Here is a 20,270-nt window from a genome sequence, read left to right as displayed (position 1 = left end):
AAAGTTGAAAGGTTAGCCACCCCTGGTATTTAAGAATATTTAGACAGGTGAATTGGCAGGATAATAATCCATTACTTTGCTTTGCAGAGAAAAGTTAGGGTCCTGGGAGCATTCCCAAAGTTGAACAATGCAGCCATTTGTGCTAGAACTCCGTGCAAGCCCTGTGGAAACTGACAGAGAAAGCAGAGCCTGGTTCATATTGCATTTGATATGTTCAGTGGGCACAATATTAATTTAAAAAATAAAATCCCTTACTCCACTCAAGTGAGTGTTCAGTCATGCTTTTGTCACTCAGAAGATGACAAAATGGATCACTGGAAGTCATAGATTATAAGAATGCTGGGTTAACAAGTCTCTTGCCTCCTGCCTTTCTGAAGCCATGCTAAATCACTTACAAGAAGGATGGGGGAAAAGAAACCATAAAAATCATTGCATTTTCCCAAGGTCAGTCAGCTTGGAGAGCTGAAGACTGGAAATACTGAGTGAGGGCTCCTCCTGCTGGTCGAAAGTCTTTTTTGTGTGTGTCTTGTCAACAGAATCAGTGGTAGCAAGGAGAGTGCTTGTGATGAATGGCATTCCTTCTTGTCAATTTGGGCATTAGGCAAGCACAACTTATTTCTGGTCTCATACCGGCTGAACACCTGCATAATGCCACTGACCTCAGTGAAACTAACTTCGATGAGCACCAGCTAGGTGGACGGCACAGCTACTCAATTTGTGCACAAGGCTCGCCTTTTCTCTCTGTGCCAACAAATTATCCATGTGCACAGAAGCTGACCTATACAAATAGGATAGTTTACTGCTCAGGAACCTTGATGTGGTATTTTCTCACGCTATGCAGTATTTTCTCACACTTAAAAGTCACTTCTTTTGACCCAAAACCATGACTGCAGTGTGAAAAACAAACCCTGATAAACCAAAAGAAGGGAAGCAACTAAGTTTGGGATCTAATGTATTTTGTATTTCTTCTTAAATCAGAATGTAAGAAAAGCCCTGATGGATGGAGTTGAATGTCCACCTAGTCCCTGTTTCCCACGGCTGCCTCTGGGAAGCTCAGAAGCAGGAGAGAAAGGTGGACTTTTCTCCTGCCCTTGACCCCCTGTAACTGGGATTCAGCAACATACAGCGCCTAAGCCTGGAAGTAGCACGCAGCTCCTCCAAGGGGCTCAGGGCAATAGACATGGTTTTCCCCTTCTCTTACTGTTCATCCCTACAATCATACTGTGAGACTAGGAGTACCTCCAGATGGATGTGTCTTGGGAATTTCACACTTCATTGTCTTATTTCGTACAGGAACTGGACACAAAAGCATCATCCCACTGTGGTCCACCTCTATCTTCCTCATGCTTAAATCAGGAACACTTATTAACAGGGGAAATCAACTAATAGTGCAAATAGCTGTACAATATGCCATAACTGCATGTAAGACAATTGCTGATGCCACTATTCCATCATTTATGAGAGGTGGATGCCCAGAACACAACAAAATGTTACAGAAACAGGCAACCTTAAGGGAGAAGGTCAATCTACTAACCTTCGAAAATATGTGGTAACTGCTCCGTTGTTGAAGGGCTGTTGCTTTGCTGCATGTGGCTAAATAAAAAAAGTAGGGAACTGATGTGCTATCCAGAGCCCATCTGGAAATGCACCCAGATAAAAGAAAGTGATTGGCTCCAAGGTCACCCAATGAATTTCCTGTCATAGAGCCCAATTCTATCCAATTTTCCTGTGCAACTGTGCCAATGGAGCATGCAGTGCATCCTGTGGTGGGGAGGCAAGGTATGGGAACATTTGTTCCCTTACCTTGGGACAGCATTGCGGCTACACCAGTGCTGGAAAATTGGATAGGATTTGACCCTGAGAGCACATTTGAACTTGAGTTTCCAGGGTCCCAAGACAGGTTGCCACCTCAGACAGTAAGTTTATGGGGCACCCATTCTCTAGCTGCCCACTTGCCTCCACTTTTCCTCTTCCTTCTGTTACCTGGATTTAGAAAAGGCAGAGCAGAAGAGGAAGTGAGGAGGTGTAGAGAGTGGTGGGCTAGAGCAGTGGAGCAGAGAGAGCAGAGGCTGCCACAACACCCAGAAAGGGAGTATTTGGCTTTCCACATAGGGCATCAGGAGTTCTTGGATTGCCCAGTTCCAGAAGAAGCTTTTATTTTAGAATGGCCATACTTGTCACTCTTTGCAGGGATCTGCATGAATGGTTGGCAACCTTCAGTCTCGAAAGACTATGGTATAAGCCTACAGCACCCAGTATTCCCAGGTGGTCTCCCATCCAAGTACTAACCAGGCCTGACCCTGCTTAGCTTCAAAGATCAGGCATCTGCTGGGTAACAGTTGCTACTATCTGCATGACAGCAGCAGCTAATCTGTGCTTTCCCTGTTTCTCATCCACCACTTCTCAAACCCCAGAAAATCCAACTTTTGGAGGCCAAGACCAGCAGTACATTCCTTTCAACCATAGGTGTCTTGGTGTTATTTTTCAATAATTTTTTTAAAGGTGTGGTTTTGAGGGATACAGTGACTTTGGGGATTAATCCCTATTGACTAAGCTCTACAGTGCAGTACCTCCTCCCATTATTGGAAAAAACTGTGGAAAATGCAAGTGACCTACATCTGGTTGAAGAGCAGCAGGGAGCCATGAGATGGAAGCTGTGAAGTCTGGTGGGGCAGCAGCTGCAGTCCAGAGGCTGGTGGTAGGTTCTTTGGAGAAGAGTCCCCAGTTTTTCTAGTGAATACCAGGGCTGGGAAATCTGCCTGAGCCCTTGCAAAGTTAGAGCCACCTTGAGCATGCAGTATTAGACCAGTGGTCTTCGGATGTTCCTATGGACCATTGTTTTATGACTTACCATCTACAGATTATCTGCCAAAAGAAATCTATCAAGCAACAATTTCTGTCTTCTAGCTAAAAGCAAATATGCTACTGTTTGCTGTGGTGCCTTCATGCATATCGGAGAGAAATCATAAATCCTTAATGCGAAGGTTCAGGCCAAAAATATCAGGAGTAAAAGATGATGTACTCAACTTTCATGTAAATATGGTTTAAAATAGACATTGCAGTAGTACACAAGTTACAAGCTATTGTCATGAGTCAGAGCTTTCTAAATAGGCACCCAACATTTCAGATCTGTTTCCTTCTCTGCAAGACAAATGTGCTAATTGGAATATCCTCATAATTTATTTATAATACAATACAGCAGTGTTTCTCGACCAGTGGTACTTGCACCACCAGAGATACTTGAGGTGGTGTCCAGCGGAACTCGCAGGACTCCCTGCCACCTGGCAGTGAGACCAGCAATGTGACAAGCAGCGGTAGGAGGCTTGGTGAGGAGAGCTCCAGCATGCACTTTTCACATGCTCGAAAAAGCCCTCCAGTCTGCCCTGAGCCTTTTACTGCTGTGTGTCATGTTGCGTCTTGCCTCCCAATCTGGAAGTAACTGGCAATGACATCATCACCAGTTACTGCTGGTGGTACTTCCAATAGGTGTACCATGAGAAGTGGTACAGCAGGAGACAAACGTTGAGAAATACTGAAATACAGGGTTTTCTTATGAAAGTGACATGCTGCCCTTTTGTATATATATACATTTCTTTCACATATGCCCCGGTCTTCCATTAAACTTAGAGCAGCTTATGTATAGGAACCTGGCAGTCTCCCATCAATCCTGTGCCATCTCAATAGGGCAGGATCTGTTTAGCTTCAGCAGCAGAACTGAATCACGTGCCTTCGTTCAACTTTATTTTAGTGAATGAGAAAGGAACGTTTCTGTGAAGTGGGACTTTGAACAAGAGCAGTTGATTTATTTTGTCATCGGACTAACAACTTGGCTGAATGCACATTTCTTTAGAAGTTAACTGTGTTCCACGAGTGGGACTTATTCTCAGGTAAACATATATAGGATTGCAGAGTTCTGTTCTTGTTTCAAGAGCTGGATAACAGAGGTTGCAAAGAGTGTTTTCTTTATGGCAATATCCTTCTGATGCTCTTCATAACTATTCATTTCTCGTGGCTCTTTGGGTAAAATTCCTCCCCATACTTGAAGTTTCTCTGAAGCCAAATATAGATTATGGTTTTCGTGGCATTTGTTTAAACTTAATTGTTTTGTAATATACACAAAACCTGGAAAGAACTGCATGGCGCAAATATAGCAAATGGAGGATTAATTATTTCCTTTGAAAGTGAGATGGATATAACTGAACTTCCTCCCCCGCCCCCATTTATGTCCATTTAATTCCCATGGGTTAAAACTTTGCATTTGAATAGAGGGGTTTAAGCAGGGCAAGCCTGTACAACTTGTGACTCAGCAGGCTGAAGGCAGATCTCCACATCTTCTGGCCTGCCAGGTGCTTGACAAGACAGACTTTCACAGTGTCTGGCAGGCAGGTTGACAGCCATGTATGACTGGTTGACTGTGTTTGGCTTGTTGCGAATGGTGTGGAATGATGAGATGCACAAGAGGAGAGAATTGCTGCCATCTTCTCTCTTCTATGGAAGAGGGAATTTCAACAGATAGAGACTTTTCAGTAGATAAGAAAGGCTGAACCTGCGAAAACTTCCTCTTTAATGGAGCTCACACCTTCTGCATCTGGTCACTTTACTATTGCCATCTTTGTAATATTTCCTTTTCAACACTTTTCCCCCTTGGGGCTTGGTGGTTCTCCCCTCTTCTGGAGCTGATGGTGAATCGACTGCACAATTGAAAGAGGAAGAAACTGGTAAGGTGAAATGCATAAGGAGAGAAAAACGCCAGCAAAATGCAACATCATTCTCAACTCTTTAACTAGGCTGTTGAAAGACCAAAACAGGACTTTTGCTGTGTGAATGGCTTGTAATTGTGTTTATTGATTTTGTATAGGCTATTGAAGCTGTAATGTGTGTCTCTCAAGGAATCTCAAGCCCTTCGTTTGCCAGCTAGCTTGTCACAGAATGTGTCTCTCTCAAGGAATCTCAAACCCTTAGTTTGCCAGCTAGCTTGTCATAGTAGTTGGCCCTGTTCAGCTCAGCTTTACATGCCACTATAAGTGAAATGACACACTCAAGATAGCAGAAGAGAGATTTTGGTGCTGTTTTTCTTTTCTAAACAATTGCTATTCCATAGAGCTCTCACCTGATGGCCAAGGTGGGAAAGAAAGCCCATGCTTGGGGTTTATAATTATTTATACCATACATGACAATCATTTCAGTAAAAACAGGAACAATTAAAACAAGCTAAACAAGCAATTTAACAGCAGCAATAAAACATCACTTACAACAGCAGATATAAAACTTCAGCCATCAGGCAGGAGGATGGTTTTACAGAGTAGCGAAAAATTAATAGAAAAGGGGGAAGCTGAGCCTTTTTGGGAAAGTAGTTCCAGAGTTTGGGGACAAGAAGGTCCTTTCTCCTAATTCTCAGATAAGGGCCTTCCCAATGGATCTTAGCATTCAGGCAGGTTCATAGGGTTTTGGTCACTAAACTTGCAGCAGACTGAACAATGCTGTGATGCAACTGAACCATGTTCTTTCTGCACCTGACCTGAGGCACCAAATGCTGCTGTCCCCCAACTTTAGTTGGCAATCTGCACTTACCCAGCAGTGTGCCAGGGTGGTGAAGAGCCACCACTCCTACTCCTCACATACTTGCTAGATTTGAAATGAGAGAGGGGAACAGAATGAAAGAGGAACTGTGGACGAGAAGTGACTGGAAATTCAGCCAGTGTTTCCCAAACCATGTGTGCTGGGCTTCTGGAAGTCATTTCCAGTCACTTGTGTGGGGCATTCTGGGGCCTATGAAGGCCAATGGAGTGGGTTGTGGACCCAATCTGACCTGGAAGCGACTTCTAGGGGCTCCCAATAAAGCACTGCAGTGACAGGGAGCATTGCATCATGACCCACTGCAGAGGACGAGGTGGGTTGTGATGCTACAAAGTTTGGGAACAACTGCTCTAGCTCATCACTCTCCTCTCTTCCACTTTTCCAATTTGTTTCCTTCTTTCTTTTCAAATCCAGTGAGTGCAAGAAAAGACATGGGAGCAGTGGAGGGGCAAAGGCAGGTGCTGGCAGAGACACCTGGTACTCTCTGGCAGTCCACCACCTGAGACAACCACCTTGATCCACCTCATGAATGAGATGGCCCATTGTGAAATCTCTAGCACAATAAGTTTAAAGAAATGTTTCATGTGACTGGTTCCATTCTTTTGGAAGAAGCTGCATCTTGAGACAGCTCCTTCATTCAATGCTGAGTTTTCTTTCCTAAAGGAAATTGATGCTTGGCGGGGGGCGGGGGCGGCGGCGCTACCTGATGACACTGAAAAACTACCATCACACCGATAAGTGTCTGTGTTTTAACAGACCTGTGTGACATGGGATGGCGATAAACTTCTTTGTGTACAGAAAGGAGAAAAAGAAGGCCGTGGATGGACCCAGTGGATTGAAGGAGATGAAATGCACTTGGTAAGTTCAATGTTTTAAATATGATTCTCTTCTCTTCCCCACCCCTGTGGCTAAATGCAGTAATCCACAGCTTGCTCACACATTATGTTGGCCAACTCTGGAGAAATTAAGTGTTGGTGTTGTGTTTGATTTACTTCTAAAGCAATAATCTCATGCAGCGTCATTCGTTCTACATGCCGCTTTCATAAATAGTGCTGTTCTAAATTCAGAAAATCTCTATATTAACTGTCCCTTTTCTTGGCATATTGAGTTGATCTGTTTACACAAGAGAAACCCCATAATACAAGAGTCCTTGACACATACTGTGATTTAAACGATGTGTGAATAGGAGGGAGTTTTGCATCCCAAACCACAGACCATAGGTTTATGAAATGCTATTTTCCCCACTACCTTTAAGACTACAGTTCTTTATTGTTTGGGAAATGAAAGTGAACAATTCAGTTTTGAAAGTGTCATTTTCTTTCTAGCCATTATTTCTGACTTTCTTAGATACCAGCACCTAATAAAGTTTATTACTGCTTCTTTTCCAAGGAGTTGTTTATAGCACTATTGAAAGCCCTTTCCCCAAAGGAGACTACAAACTCATCTCTAAGAACTTATTGCCTACTAAATGCATTTCACCATTTGTTTAGAATGCTAACTTTGTAAGCATCCCCCTGAATCGCTAGGCATAATGATTATGCATCTTATAAGCCTGAAGTTCCCTCTAATCGGACACTAGTAATGGGAAATGCTGTGGTCCAGTGGATTAGAGATGTAGTCCAGTTTGAACACCTCAGCCATGATGGGGTGTAGCACTCAGTTTCTTCAGCATCTCTAAAACAGACCACTCTCCCCCCCCAACAGTCCAGTCCGAAGTGTATTTTCTTTAAAGTAAGTCTATTCAATTCAATAGAATTTATTTTCAAGTAAGTGAGCATAAGATCTCAACTTTATAGTATAACATTGACAATAGTGATGGCGATGATACTGTAACATGCAATTTGACTCATTAACCACAACAACATTCAAATCTCTTTGTGCAGGATTCACACGCAAAGAATTCATATGCTAACTTTTCAGCAAAGGAGAGATGTGGTCTCCTCTTTTGAAACTGTTATCTGTATCTCCTCAAATCTTTCCATGTGAGTGCTCAACAATCTTGATAATCCCAAGCATGTTGCCTTATCTTCAGGCACATAGCATGGCTTGCTCAAACCAATTGGAATTATCTCTTTGTCAGACGTTTGCTGTGGCACTTCTGCATTTTGTAATCTTGAATGTCTACATGACCTTTGGGGAACAGAAAATGCATAGATATGCTTCAAAGCAAGGAATTAATAACAGTATTTTTTTCACCCTTCCAGTTCTGTTACTATAAGGAATGATTCACAGGTGTATGTTTAGCTCAGTGATTTTCAATCTTTTTCATCTCATGGCACACTGACAAGGTGTCAAGACACACAATTGTCAAGGCACACCATCAGTTTTTTGACCATTGACAAGGCACATGCTGTTGGTGGGGAGTTCAAATCCCCCAATGGCTCTACTAATAAATGACCATCCACAAAACTGCTGCGGCACACCTGCAGACCATTCGCGGCACACCAGTGTGCCATGGCACAGTGGTTGAAAATGAATGCAACATCAAGTGATAATTAACATGTTCAAACAGAGCCTCCCAGATTTAACACTGCTGGTGGGACTTTCAGATCGCCCCCTGTCACTTCAAATGTGATGCTTTTAATGGAGTCAGTTCATATGTAACAGCATTCAGATGACAGGGATACAGTATTCAACTGATGCATATGGTGTGTGAACAACCCCTAACTGCAGCATTCAGGTGGTTGATACATATGCTGCAGGTCAAGTGTCACTACAAAATTGCACATAGTCAAATAAGCTGATCCAACATTTTCTTTTGTGGCAACAATTTAATGGTACCATTGATGTCCTATTGTGACATGATTTGCAGTTTTACACGCCATAAGAGGCCTGTTTTAAAAGAAAAAAAATTAATATCTGTTCTAATTTTGCAAAGTAACCCCCCCCCCTCCATTTTTCTTAAAGAATTGAAATATGCATTGCCAGCTCTTTTTAATTCATTGGATAAAAACCTGACAAAATTAAGTCATGTTCTGAAACCCCATCTCTTCCTTCCATTTGAAGCTTAATCCAGAAACACAGACAGAAACAGATTTGGGATACAGAGCCAGGCGTCTCCACTGTGGCATGAATTAAAATGTCAAGTTCAGTTTGCATAATTTATAACAAGTAATGACTGCCAAACTGACTATGATTATTAATACACAGCTAAGGAAGTAGAGTACCCTGTGTCTGCAGAGGTTTCCTAAATCAAAAGGAAAAGAGCAGTGTCTGCCTCCCAAGTTATTAGTACAGAGTTGTTGCACTGGTTCATTGATGCTCACTTCACGCAGCCTATGCTATACAATTTCCCAGTACCATTTATGCAAGCAGTACTTAGAAACCAGGAACTAACAGGCCCCAGGCCACATGCAGCCTTCAAGGGGGTACCACAACAATTGCAAGTTGCCAATCTAGAGGCAAGACCCAGGTGTGCAAAGAACAATATTTGTGTCATCATGACTTAGAAGGGGATGGAATTGGACCCCTGGGCTCCAATCCTATCTCCTGCTGATGCAGCTGTGCCAAAAAGGTGTGTGGTGCATCCAGTCATGGGGAAGGGGATGACCCAAAGGCAAATGGGTGGTAAAAATTACTTATTAATTACTGAGCAAGCCCTGGGGCTCCTAAGTGGCTCGTCGGATGTACACCACCTCTTTTGGTGGCATATATCTGTGGAGGGAAAGGAAACGGAGATTTTTTTAAAAAGGGAATGAGGCCCAGCATGCACCACTGCTACTTGATCCATCCCCTCTCACCTCCTGTTCACTACCCCAGTTCCTTCCATGCAATGCCACAATTCCCCCTCTTCCCCACAATCTGCCACAACACTGATTTACTAGCTCCGGAGGCTCAAGGAGGATTGCTGCTACATGGCTGGCACTGCTAGCTGCTTCTAACAGCAGTCCAGGCAGGTACTATAGAGTGTTGCATTTTTGCAATGCCATAAGTCAGGCTGTGTTGCTGGAATGTAAATTGTGGCAGAGCAGCCTGACCGAAGGATTGGACTGGTTGTCCTCCAGTCTTTATTCCCTTTTCCAGGAGACAAATCTTTGACCAAAGCCCCACGAGATCCACATCTCCTTTGGTGTTATGTTTGTGTGTGTGAGAGAGAGATGAACTACAAATTGTCTATATGCTAATCATTCGTCATTTGTTTGCTATTTGTAGTTAATAAGTCTTGCATGGTCAACTCTTATCTTCTTCTAAATCTTCTGAAATTGCTCATTTTGATTCTCAGAAAGCTCACTGGTATCTCCTTATTTTGCAACTCTCTGAGAGACTCAAGAGACTGCAAGAGAAAGATTGCAATGGCAATCTTTGCACGCTTTCCTTGAAGTAAGTGTCACTGAAACTGTAGGAGTCATTTCTAAGTAAACATGAGTAGGCTTGTGCTGTCGATGTCTCTGTTACCAGAAAAAAACGACTCTGTGATGCAGCAGTAATTATTTTATGATCCTATTGAACTTCATACAGCACTGTATTCCAAATGTTAATTAATTCATCTTTTCATAATGTCTATTAAGTGATCTGCCATAAGCTTTAGAGCTTTAGTTTATTCACAATTATTTCCAGACAGATCATTTTTCAATTCAGCATTTTCTAGTTAATTAACACACACACATCTTTCTTTATGTTAACAGTAAGGGCCTTACCAGATAGGTCTTAGTTCTCTACTCTTGTCAAGCATGGTTGTTCTTCAGATCTTTTTGAATGGCGTCGCCCCTTTCCCTTTAACCTGATGGCCTCTCCTGTGTTTTTTACCCCATTGACAAAATACACTTCCCTGCTGTATTGTATTGGCAACCTTCAGTCTCGAAAGACTATGGTATCGCGCTCTGAAAGGTGGTTCTGGCACAGCGTCTAGTGTGGCTGAAAAGGCCAATCCGGGAGTGACAATCCCTTCCACACCGGGAGCAAGTGCAGTCTGACCCTGGTCTGTCTCCCTGGCTATGGGCCTTCCTTCTTTGCCTCTTAGCCTCAGACTGTTGGCAAAGTGTCTCTTCAAACTGGGAAAGGCCATGCTGCACAGCCTGCCTCCAAGGGGGCCGCTCAGAGGCCAGGGTTTCCCACTTGTTGAGGTCCATCCCTAAGGCCTTCAGATCCCTCTTGCAGATGTCCTTGTATCGCAGCTGTGGTCTGCCTGTAGGGCGCTTTCCTTGCACGAGTTCTCCATAGAGGAGATCCTTTGGGATCCGGCCATCATCCATTCTCACGACATGACCAAGCCAACGCAGGCGTCTCTGTTTCAGCAGTGAATACATGCTAGGGATTCCAGCACATTCCAGGACTGTGTTGTTTGGAACTTTGTCCTGCCAGGTGATGCCGAGGATGCGTCGGAGGCAGCGCATGTGGAAAGCGCTCAGTTTCCTCTCCTGTTGTGAGTGAAGAGTCCATGACTCGCTGCAGTACAGAAGTGTACTCAGGACGCAAGCTCTGTAGACCTGGATCTTGGTATGTTCCGTCAGCTTCTTGTTGGACCAGACTCTCTTTGTGAGTCTGGAAAACGTGGTAGCTGCTTTACCGATGCGCTTGTTTAGCTCGGTATCGAGAGAATGAGTGCCGGAGATCGTTGAGCCAAGGTACACAAAGTCATGGACAACCTCCAGTTCATGCTCAGAGATTGTAATGCAGGGAGGTGAGTCCACATCCTGAACCATGACCTGTGTTTTCTTCAGGCTGATTGTCAGTCCAAAATCTTGGCAGGCCTTGCTAAAACGATCCATGAGCTGCTGGAGATCTTTGGCAGAGTGGGTAGTGACAGCTGCATCGTCGGCAAAGAGGAAGTCACGCAGACATTTCAGCTGGACTTTGGATTTTGCTCTCAGTCTGGAGAGGTTGAAGAGCTTTCCGTCTGATCTGGTCCGGAGATAGATGCCTTCTGTTGCAGTTCCAAAGGCCTGCTTCAGCAGGACAGCGAAGAAAATCCCAAACAAGGTTGGTGCAAGAACACAGCCCTGCTTCACTCCGCTTCGGATGTCAAAAGGGTCTGATGTGGAGCCATCGAAGACAACAGTGCCCTTCATGTCCTTGTGGAAAGATCTGATGATGCTGAGGAGCCTGGGTGGACATCCAATCTTGGGGAGAATCTTGAAGAGGCCGTCTCTGCTGACCAGGTCGAAAGCCTTTGTGAGATCTATGAAGGCTATAAAGAGTGGCTGTCGTTGTTCCCTGCATTTCTCCTGCAGTTGTCTAAGGGAGAATACCATATCAGTGGTGGACCTGTTGGCTCGGAATCCACACTGCGATTCTGGATAGACGCTCTCTGCAAGTACCTGGAGCCTCTTTAGTACAACTCGGGCAAACAGCTTTCCTACAACGCTAAGGAGAGAGATGCCGCGGTAGTTGTTGCAGTCACCCCTGTCACCTTTGTTCTTGTACAGCGTGATGATGTTTGCATCCCTCATGTCTTGAGGTACTCCACCTTCTCTCCAGCAAAGACAGAGGATTTCATGCAGCTCAGTGACGATGATCTCTTTGCAGCATTTTAGGACTTCAGCAGGGATGCTGTCTTTTCCAGGTGCCTTGCCAAAGGCAAGGGAGTCCAGGGCCACGTGAAGTTCTTCTAGGGTTGGTTCACTGTCAAGCTCTTCCAGCACAGGCAGGCACTCAATGTTGTTCAGTGCTTCTTCGGTGACTACATTTTCTCTGGAATATAGCTCAGAGTAGTGCTGTACCCAGCGTTCCATCTGCGTTCCATCCCTGCAGCTCCAGTCATCAGCAGGACCTATCACTCTCATCAGTGCTTATGCACCGACTCTGTCGTCTCCAGCAGAAGCCAAAGACAAATTCTATGATGACCTGGCCACCACTGTCAAGAAAATCCCTGTAAAAGAGCCATTGTTCATCCTCGGCGATTTCAATGCTAGAGTTGGTGCTGATAACAGTTCATGGCCCACTTGCTTAGGTCAGTTTGGCACTGGGAGGATGAACGAAAATGGCCAACGCCTGCTAGAGTTTTGCTGTCATCACGGTCTCTGTGTCAGCAACACGTTCTTCAACACAAAGCCCCAACATAGAGTCTCTTGGAGACATCCAAGATCAAAGCACTGGCACCAGCTCGACCTGATCCTCACCAGACGCTCCAGCCTTCCCAGCATCAAGATCACACGCAGTTATCATGGTGCTGCCTGCGACACTGACCACTCCCTGGTGTGCAGCAGAGTGAAACTGCAAACAAAGCGACTGTATCACACGAAAAAGGAAGGAAGACCTCGCGTTGATACCAGCAAGACCCAGGATCAGAGAAAAGTGGAGGAATTTGCACAAGCGCTTGAGGAATCTCTTCCTGGCCCGGCCGACGCAAACGCATCCAACAGATGGGAACATTTCAAGAATACCGTTTACAACACCGCCTTGTCCATATTCGGCAAGAAGACCAACAAGGCGGCAGACTGGTTTGAAGCCCACTCTGAGGAGTTGACACCAGTCATTGAGGAAAAGAGGAGAGCTCAAGCAGCATACAAGGCCTGTCCCAGTGAGCGCAACCTGCAGGTCCTCCGAACTGCTCGCAGCAAAGTCCAACAGACTGCCAGGAGATGTGCTAACGACTACTGGCTCCAGCTCTGTTCCGAGATACAGATAGCAGCTGACACGGGCAACATCAAGGGGATGTATGATGGTATCAAGCAGGCCCTAGGTCCAACACAGAGGAAAATTGCCCCTCTGAAGTCTGCCACAGGTGAGGTCATCCCTGCTGTACATGTTCCCTAATCACTGAAACATAGACACACAAACATAGACAGACAGACACACTCCTAACAAAAGATGCCAGCCAAAGTCGAATCCATTTGTCGAATCACCGCCATTCAATCAGGCCTTCTTTTGTCACTCTTGTAACTTTTGAAATCTAAAATGCTTCCTTTTCCCTTGTTCTCCTTCCATTCAGATAGTTGCCTCCTTTAGGTCACTCACCCCAGGAATGTATTCCTTCAACTAGATTAATCTTTTCTTGAAACGCTCTCCTTTAGACTGAGCAAATTATGTTCATAGCATCCAGGTCATTTATTTCTTAAAAAATATTGTTAACCTTATCCAAAAGTTTCGCCTTTAGAAAGCCAAGCTTGATCTTTTCTGTTAAATCAAAGACACCGCAAGTCCTTTTTTGTGCAAATATCAACCTAGCTATTGACTCCTTAAGTAGAAGGTCTGTGGGAGGTGGGTGTGGAACATCTCCAATTTTTTTTCGCCTTACAGAGATTTGTAATTTATATACTGGATATAAAGCTTTTGAATAGAGTTACTTGTGGCTAAAAAGTTAAAGATTGAGTCTAACGCTTGCTGTACAAGTTATATTTTACATTCAAGCAGGAATGCGAGCAGCCCAGTCATAACATGCCCTGGAGCAGGCAGGCCGGCTGGCCTGCGCTGCATTCAGTGTAGGGCTGGACTGTGTTGCAGCACAACTAGGAATGCTTCCCCTTTACCCCGTGTCACATGGCAGCTGCCCCTATGAGGCTACTTGGATCCACACCACCTAAAGAAGTGGCAAAGATCTGAACAGCCCAAGTGTAAGTCTGGGCCACCTGGAAGGAGGGTTAGAATCCAGCATAAATTCCAGATCCTGGCTCCATCCCCCTCCTGGGCCTGATCCTCCCGCTGGCCTGCTTGCTGCTTGCCCTCCTCCCACCTTCACCACCCACACTGTCTCTCCTGCCCTGGAATGCCTCCGGAATGCCCTCCCCCTACCCTCCCCAAATCCCCAAGCCAACCTGGCTCAGCCAGCATGAATTCACCATTCTGCTAGTGCAATGGCACCAGATTCGCTCCCCCCCCCGACTCCTGAGGTGGCACAAAAGTGTCTTATGGCACACCTGCCCAAGAATACATCTGGATTGCACTCTCAGTGTCCCTACCAGTCTAAATATGTGTGCTTCTGCTGAAAGAAAGAGTGGGCCCTGCTTTTTCATATTTTAACATGTCACATGGTAGCCTCCCAAACATCAGATGGGGTGCAGACATATTTTGTGCTCTAGGGCAGCCATATGGCCCCCTGGGGACAGACTGAAAATTGTAAGAAGGGAATCTTATGTTTATCTGTTCGTGTTGTGTCGTTGTTTGGTGTTGGGGGGGCACGCGGCTAGAACCTGAAAAGAGCTCCTAAGGGACATAGCAAAAAAAAGGTCAAGAATAGCTGCCTAACCCAAAACATAGTGTGTGTATCCATGCTTGATCTTGATTTTGCAAGTTGGTTTGCGTTAACAGTTCTCTATATCCAGAGACTCCCTTCGTTCTGGTAGTTCTTCAAGAGCGATGTGATTCTTTCTAAGTGAACAGTTAGTGGTGCTTTGAGCACATGGCATCCACCATGGTTTAGGTACCCAAAGCTTTGAGGACAACCAGAAGCTGAGGTTTAGCCAAGGTTCTTTCTCTTTTGTATAGTACCAGGTGGAGCAGACCAAAGAGAAGCAGTCAGGTTTGCATACTGCCCGTACTTTATGCCAACAATGTGATGCACTAGCTAATAAACACAACATAACTTTTTAATGATGTGTGCAGATACCGAACCTCCACCTTGTGTGAGTAGCATCTAGTCATCAAGGGTGCTGTTAGAGTTTGGCCAGAAGGCCAGCAGGACAAACAGACCCCCAAATTCTCACTGCAACTGGATGTGGTAGTGTCCAGTGCTCCATCAGGAGGCAGGTAGGGGTGTCATGGGAGGGTCAGTACAGGGGTTTCCCACTGCCTGCCAAATCACCTCATGCCATCATTCTTGCTCTTTTCGGCTAGCATTGGGCATAATCAGATCCCCATCTGTGGGGATCTATTTGTTTTATTTTCTTTAGTTTAGATTGCCTTTCAGCAGAAGGCTTCCAAGGCAACTGACAAAAACCAAAATAAATAAGTTGAAGTTTATTTCAATCACAGAAGAACCTCTTCTGCTCATGAAAGGACCCCTTCTGCAAGAGGAACTCTCTGTTTTGAGTAGCATCACTTTCTGTCCACAGAACAAAAACTTCAGATCCAACTCAATAAAAATAATCAATTTAGAACCAATTAAATAGAACATAGTGAACATTAAAAACTCAGCAGCAATAAACAGACACCCAGATAGAATACCTTTAAAAAAAAAAACACATTCACACAAAGACTAAGCAATTGTCCTTAGTTATTTGAGAAATTGTGACTGGAAGGCAGGAGGGATGCTCTTATTGCTATTTTTAATCCATGTCAATTTATGATACCACTATAACAGTACAAAATGCAATATGACTCTCAATCTAGTGTGCACAGATACATACGGCATGAGTACATATTGAAATATGATACCATATGATACTGTATTTGTATTTCTTTAAGCTGAAAAAGATAATTAAAATTAAATTCATTGGGTTTTTAGAAAATTGTCTCCTGACCCAATCCTAATGCTTACTAGCACTAGTTGAGCACATGTTCTGCTGGTGCAAGCTCTCACAAAAGTGCCATAAAACACTTTGCAACTGTGAGCCTACAAGTAGTGCTGGCAGGAAGGCCAGAGCCTTCCAACTGGTGCTGGCGTACAAAGCTACGCATGCCAGAGCAGGTAAGTCCAGCGCGGGGGTGTGTGTGTGTGACAGGCAGGGGGACGGGTGGATTGCAACTGGGAGGGGGGCAGGATCAGCAACACTAGCACATGCCATATCCTCTCCATCTGCCTGGGCCTGATCAGCCAACACGGATCAGTGCAGACTTGTACCAGCTATATAGCTGGCTCAGTAGCAAGGGGGCAGATGTCCCCTTACCTTGAAGAGACACCCAGCAGCCGAAATTCCCCATACAGGATGCAGCAGAAGCCACACCAGTGCCACTGCATCGATGCATGGGAAATTAGGTAGGATTTGGCTGCCCATTTTTCATCAGCTTTTTTGTTTTGCTTTGCTTTGTCTTGATTGTCTTTAAAACAATTGCTAAGGGAAAACCCCAACAGGGAAAACCCCATCATCACTACCTGGATAAGATGATGTGAAAAGGATGCAGTTGATCCCTTAATAAGATGGGTATGGCCATGTTCTCACTATAATTATTCAACTATTTAAATGTTACCACTTAACCTTAAGTAGTTCAATTTCTTAAGCAATCAGATTTCTCTGTGAAGCACACACTGTCCTTGAACAAGTAGCTTTTAAGAGCTGAACTTTCTTTTTCAGGAGATAAGAGCCTGTGGTGTCAAGTGTAAGCAAGTATTTAAGAAGGTACAGTGATGATCCTGGCCAGCCTGTTACTGCATGTCAAGAAAACATGCATGTCAAGGGCCCAAGCATGTCAAAGAAAACATATGGATCTGCTGCCAAACCTACAACTGCAGTTAGTGCACAGAAATATATCCTTATTACTTAACACCTAGAAAAGAGGCCATGGTCTGTATCTATCCATGTGTGTAGTGGCTTTTGCTACATTTGTGATGTTTTGTTTTTTTAAAAAAGAGATAATTATCTCCAAATGAACAGAGACATTCTGAATAAAGTTAATGGAACCTCAACTGTGTGATGTACATTTTTGTGTATATCAATATGCTGGTTTAAAAAAAAAAATAAGCTAGTCACAAGATTTAATTTTTGGTTTGAATGCTAAACCTGACCCTATTGGGTTTGTATTACCAAAACCCATGTTCCAGCAGCACAGGGCCTTTTATGGCAGTGCAAAAGCCAGGTCACCCACATACACTTCTGGGTCACTGCTGCAAATGGGCAGAGGTGTGTGTTGCATGCAGCAGTGGCTCCTGGAGGCTCCACCACTCTTGGTAAGTTGGTAGCAGAGGGAGAAGGAGGATTTTCAGGATGATGAGTGAAGGATGTATGTTGCAGATGCTAGCAGCACCAGTGTGCACTAGAGTCCTATCCCATCTTTTTGAACCTGTATCTTCCTTTTTCAATTCCTCAAACATATACCATCTATATAGCTGGAATTGGTCCAAGCAAACACATAAGCTACCAGGAGGCTTATGGAGAAGTAATGGAAAAATATTTTTCCTTACCTCTCCCAAGCCCCCTGATCTTCCTCTCTACTGCTGGGTACAGTGCACGCTGGACTGTGGTGAGGGATAGGATTGGGCTGTAAAGCATATAACACATAGTTGTACATAGGGGATTGTTGTATGTATGGGGGCCCCATATCCACAGATCCCATATCCGTAGATTCAATTATCCGCTGATTGTGTTCAGGTTCCCCCACATGCAAACCCCCTCTGGAGGCAAGGAGAGCACTGACCTCCAGAGAAGGAGTTCAGCAAAGGCTGTGAATATCTGTCCCCGGCTTCTGCTGGGCTTAGACAGAACTATAGAGCTAAAAACATGCGACTTCCAGTTTCTGCAATCTGAGATGGAATTTCCAGTTAAGAGATCTCAGGTAGCAGAAGCATTTAAAAAGTCAGCTCCCCCCCCCCCTCTCTCTCACACACACACAGAGTGACAAACAGCAATCAAGAAAGCCCTGTAGGAAGGGGATAAACATCTCCCCCCTGAATTGCCACTCCAGTGTTGAACCCTCTCCCTCGCTGTTTTAAAATAAAAACAAAAAACTGAAGAGCCAGTGACAAATCTCCATGTAGCATGTTGTTTGGCCCTAAATGTAATAAGGAGGTAGCAGGGGTGTTACGTGAAAATCCCCTTTTCCCTTCCAAGTTGTGGTTTTATATCTGGTTATGTATTTTGGACTAAAATGCAGGCCTAAAACTTCTCTTACAGGCCACAAAAGGAGTCAAATCATGAGCTCACTCATTTCTCATGTTGTTGGCCACCTTCAGTCTGGAAAGACTCATTTTCTCTAGGAACACTGGAAATGTCTTTATTGTTTAAGTCAATCACTGAATATGCAAACACCTTACCTAGCCCCCACCTAAATCGTTGCTTAAATATCTCCTATTGTTAACTAAATCACAGCCATTAAGCTACATCCAGACTCCAAAGTCCAGTAGCAACAGGAAGCAAGCTACCCCCCCTCCCCCAGAGTCAGCCTCTGCTGATAGCTGATTTCTGGACCCTCCCACTGTTTTACATACTCCACATGTACCTGTGTGTATACTGAGCATGCACATCTAGACCAGCACTAGGACACATCCGGGTCATTCTAGGTCAGCCACAACCCTTTAAGAGAAAGTTCCGAGCACATGGCTCTCTCTCTGGCTGCCCTCCCAAGGGAGTGGTCCTTCCTAGGACTCTTTCCATCCAACTGCTCCCCGGGACAGGTAAATATATCTTGCATCTATAACTCTCTCCCTTCCATCCTACCTATTTCTCCCCTTCTTCCCCCATCTTTAGTAGCAAACTGGGTTAGGCAGATCAGGGACCCCTAAAATCCTTCCCTACAACCTATCCTTTTCTGATTCCTTCTTGGATACACCAAATACATAGCACATGCAACCACCATAAGCTAGGTACACTAGACACAAGTACTAGAAATCTATACTTATCAATTCTCCATGTGTATTATGTTTACCTTTGTGTGTTTTTGTAATAAAAATATAATCTTTGATTGAAAGTTATTTTTTCTCCCAGTCTCCTCTTTAAGCTATACAAGGGAATTTCTCTGCATTACGCTGTTTTGTTATCCAGCTTGTGATCCTAAAAGTTTCCAAAAGGCTAATATACTAATTCCCCTGAACAAAACAGTCCTTTTTGGTAACAGGGGTAGGGCTGGAATCAGCAAGGTTGGAAGGCCCACCTGGCTGGACCATCACCTGAAACTTCAGTACTGGTGGAAATGGTAGCAAGCAGTGCACATCAGGGAGTGGCAAGGGAGCTACATGGGTGGGGAGCAGTGCAGTGCTTTGCCCTGAAGCTCCAACACTGGGATGAAGTTTGGCAGGCACAACAGGAAAAGAATTCCATAATTATACCATCACCCAAAAGGCCTTCAATGGGAGAAGACCTTACATCATGCTTCAAATATGAGAAGACTTTGATCCAAACTAGACCCAGATCAAAGTCTCCTTGCAGATCTAAAAACCAGAGAACATTCATTTAAGAAACCATTAACCTTACTTTGTGGGGGGGGGGGGGGGCAGATAACCACCCCACACTTGCACTTAGTTTGGAGTATAAATAGACTGTGTAATGGTGCACCAACTTATTTTTCATTTTAGAAATGACAGAATCACGATTGAAGAACTGAGGGAATGGATTTACTGCAACCACTTCAAGCCATGTAAAAATGTCAGAGGCATGTTGTTATTTATAACTTTTATCGAGACATCTGAAAAGTGCTTGTTGCAAGTGAGAATCCCAGAGACTACAATGCTCTGTTAATCATTATGTCTAATTAAACATTAAACATACGTAATTCTTATGCTAAATTCATTGTCACTTTGTTAATCAACTGATCCCAATTCATATATTTGTGCTGGAAATATTAGAGCCATTAGCAGAGCAATTGGTAAGGGATAAATGTGCTTGGACCTTGACAGACCAATTTGATGGTTAGTGGCTAGACAGATATCTTAATTTTGTGGCCATCTTAATGGGGCTTGTTCAAAGAAACACCTTTAAGAGGGCAGGGCCATTGACCAAAATCTTCTGTACTGGAGCCAATGGAAGTAGTACTGCCTTTAACAGGGCCACCATTTCAGGCATGAATTGTGTGTAACATCATTGCTGTCAATATGATAATAATGACTGGAGAGATCTTTCGCTTACGTCGTTCAGCATTCCTTATACAAGAATAGCTGCTCTTCTAAAAGCTGTTTTCAGACCCTTTAGAGACCTCAGGCAGGTTCAGAACAAGATGCTTTCATATTT

At 44.2% G+C, this 20,270-nt stretch overlaps 1 protein-coding gene across 2 annotated transcripts in view; it reads left to right on the top strand.

The window, feature by feature from the left end:
- RBP1 (retinol binding protein 1) overlaps positions 1 to 16,958 on the top strand; it is a 42,686-nt gene extending 25,728 nt beyond the window's left edge. For both annotated transcript variants that reach the window (XM_066621163.1, XM_066621162.1), the window contains 2 exons: positions 6,334 to 6,435; positions 16,686 to 16,958. In XM_066621163.1, the coding sequence (XP_066477260.1) occupies positions 6,334 to 6,435; positions 16,686 to 16,739 (156 nt within the window). In that variant the 3' untranslated portion in view covers positions 16,740 to 16,958. The remainder of the gene's footprint in view (positions 1 to 6,333; positions 6,436 to 16,685) is intronic.
- Positions 16,959 to 20,270: the final 3,312 nt, after the last annotated feature.

This window comes from Tiliqua scincoides, chromosome 3, assembly GCF_035046505.1.
Source record: "Tiliqua scincoides isolate rTilSci1 chromosome 3, rTilSci1.hap2, whole genome shotgun sequence".
Taxonomy (NCBI): domain Eukaryota; kingdom Metazoa; phylum Chordata; class Lepidosauria; order Squamata; family Scincidae; genus Tiliqua; species Tiliqua scincoides.
This window is presented reverse-complemented; position numbering and strand designations above follow the sequence as displayed.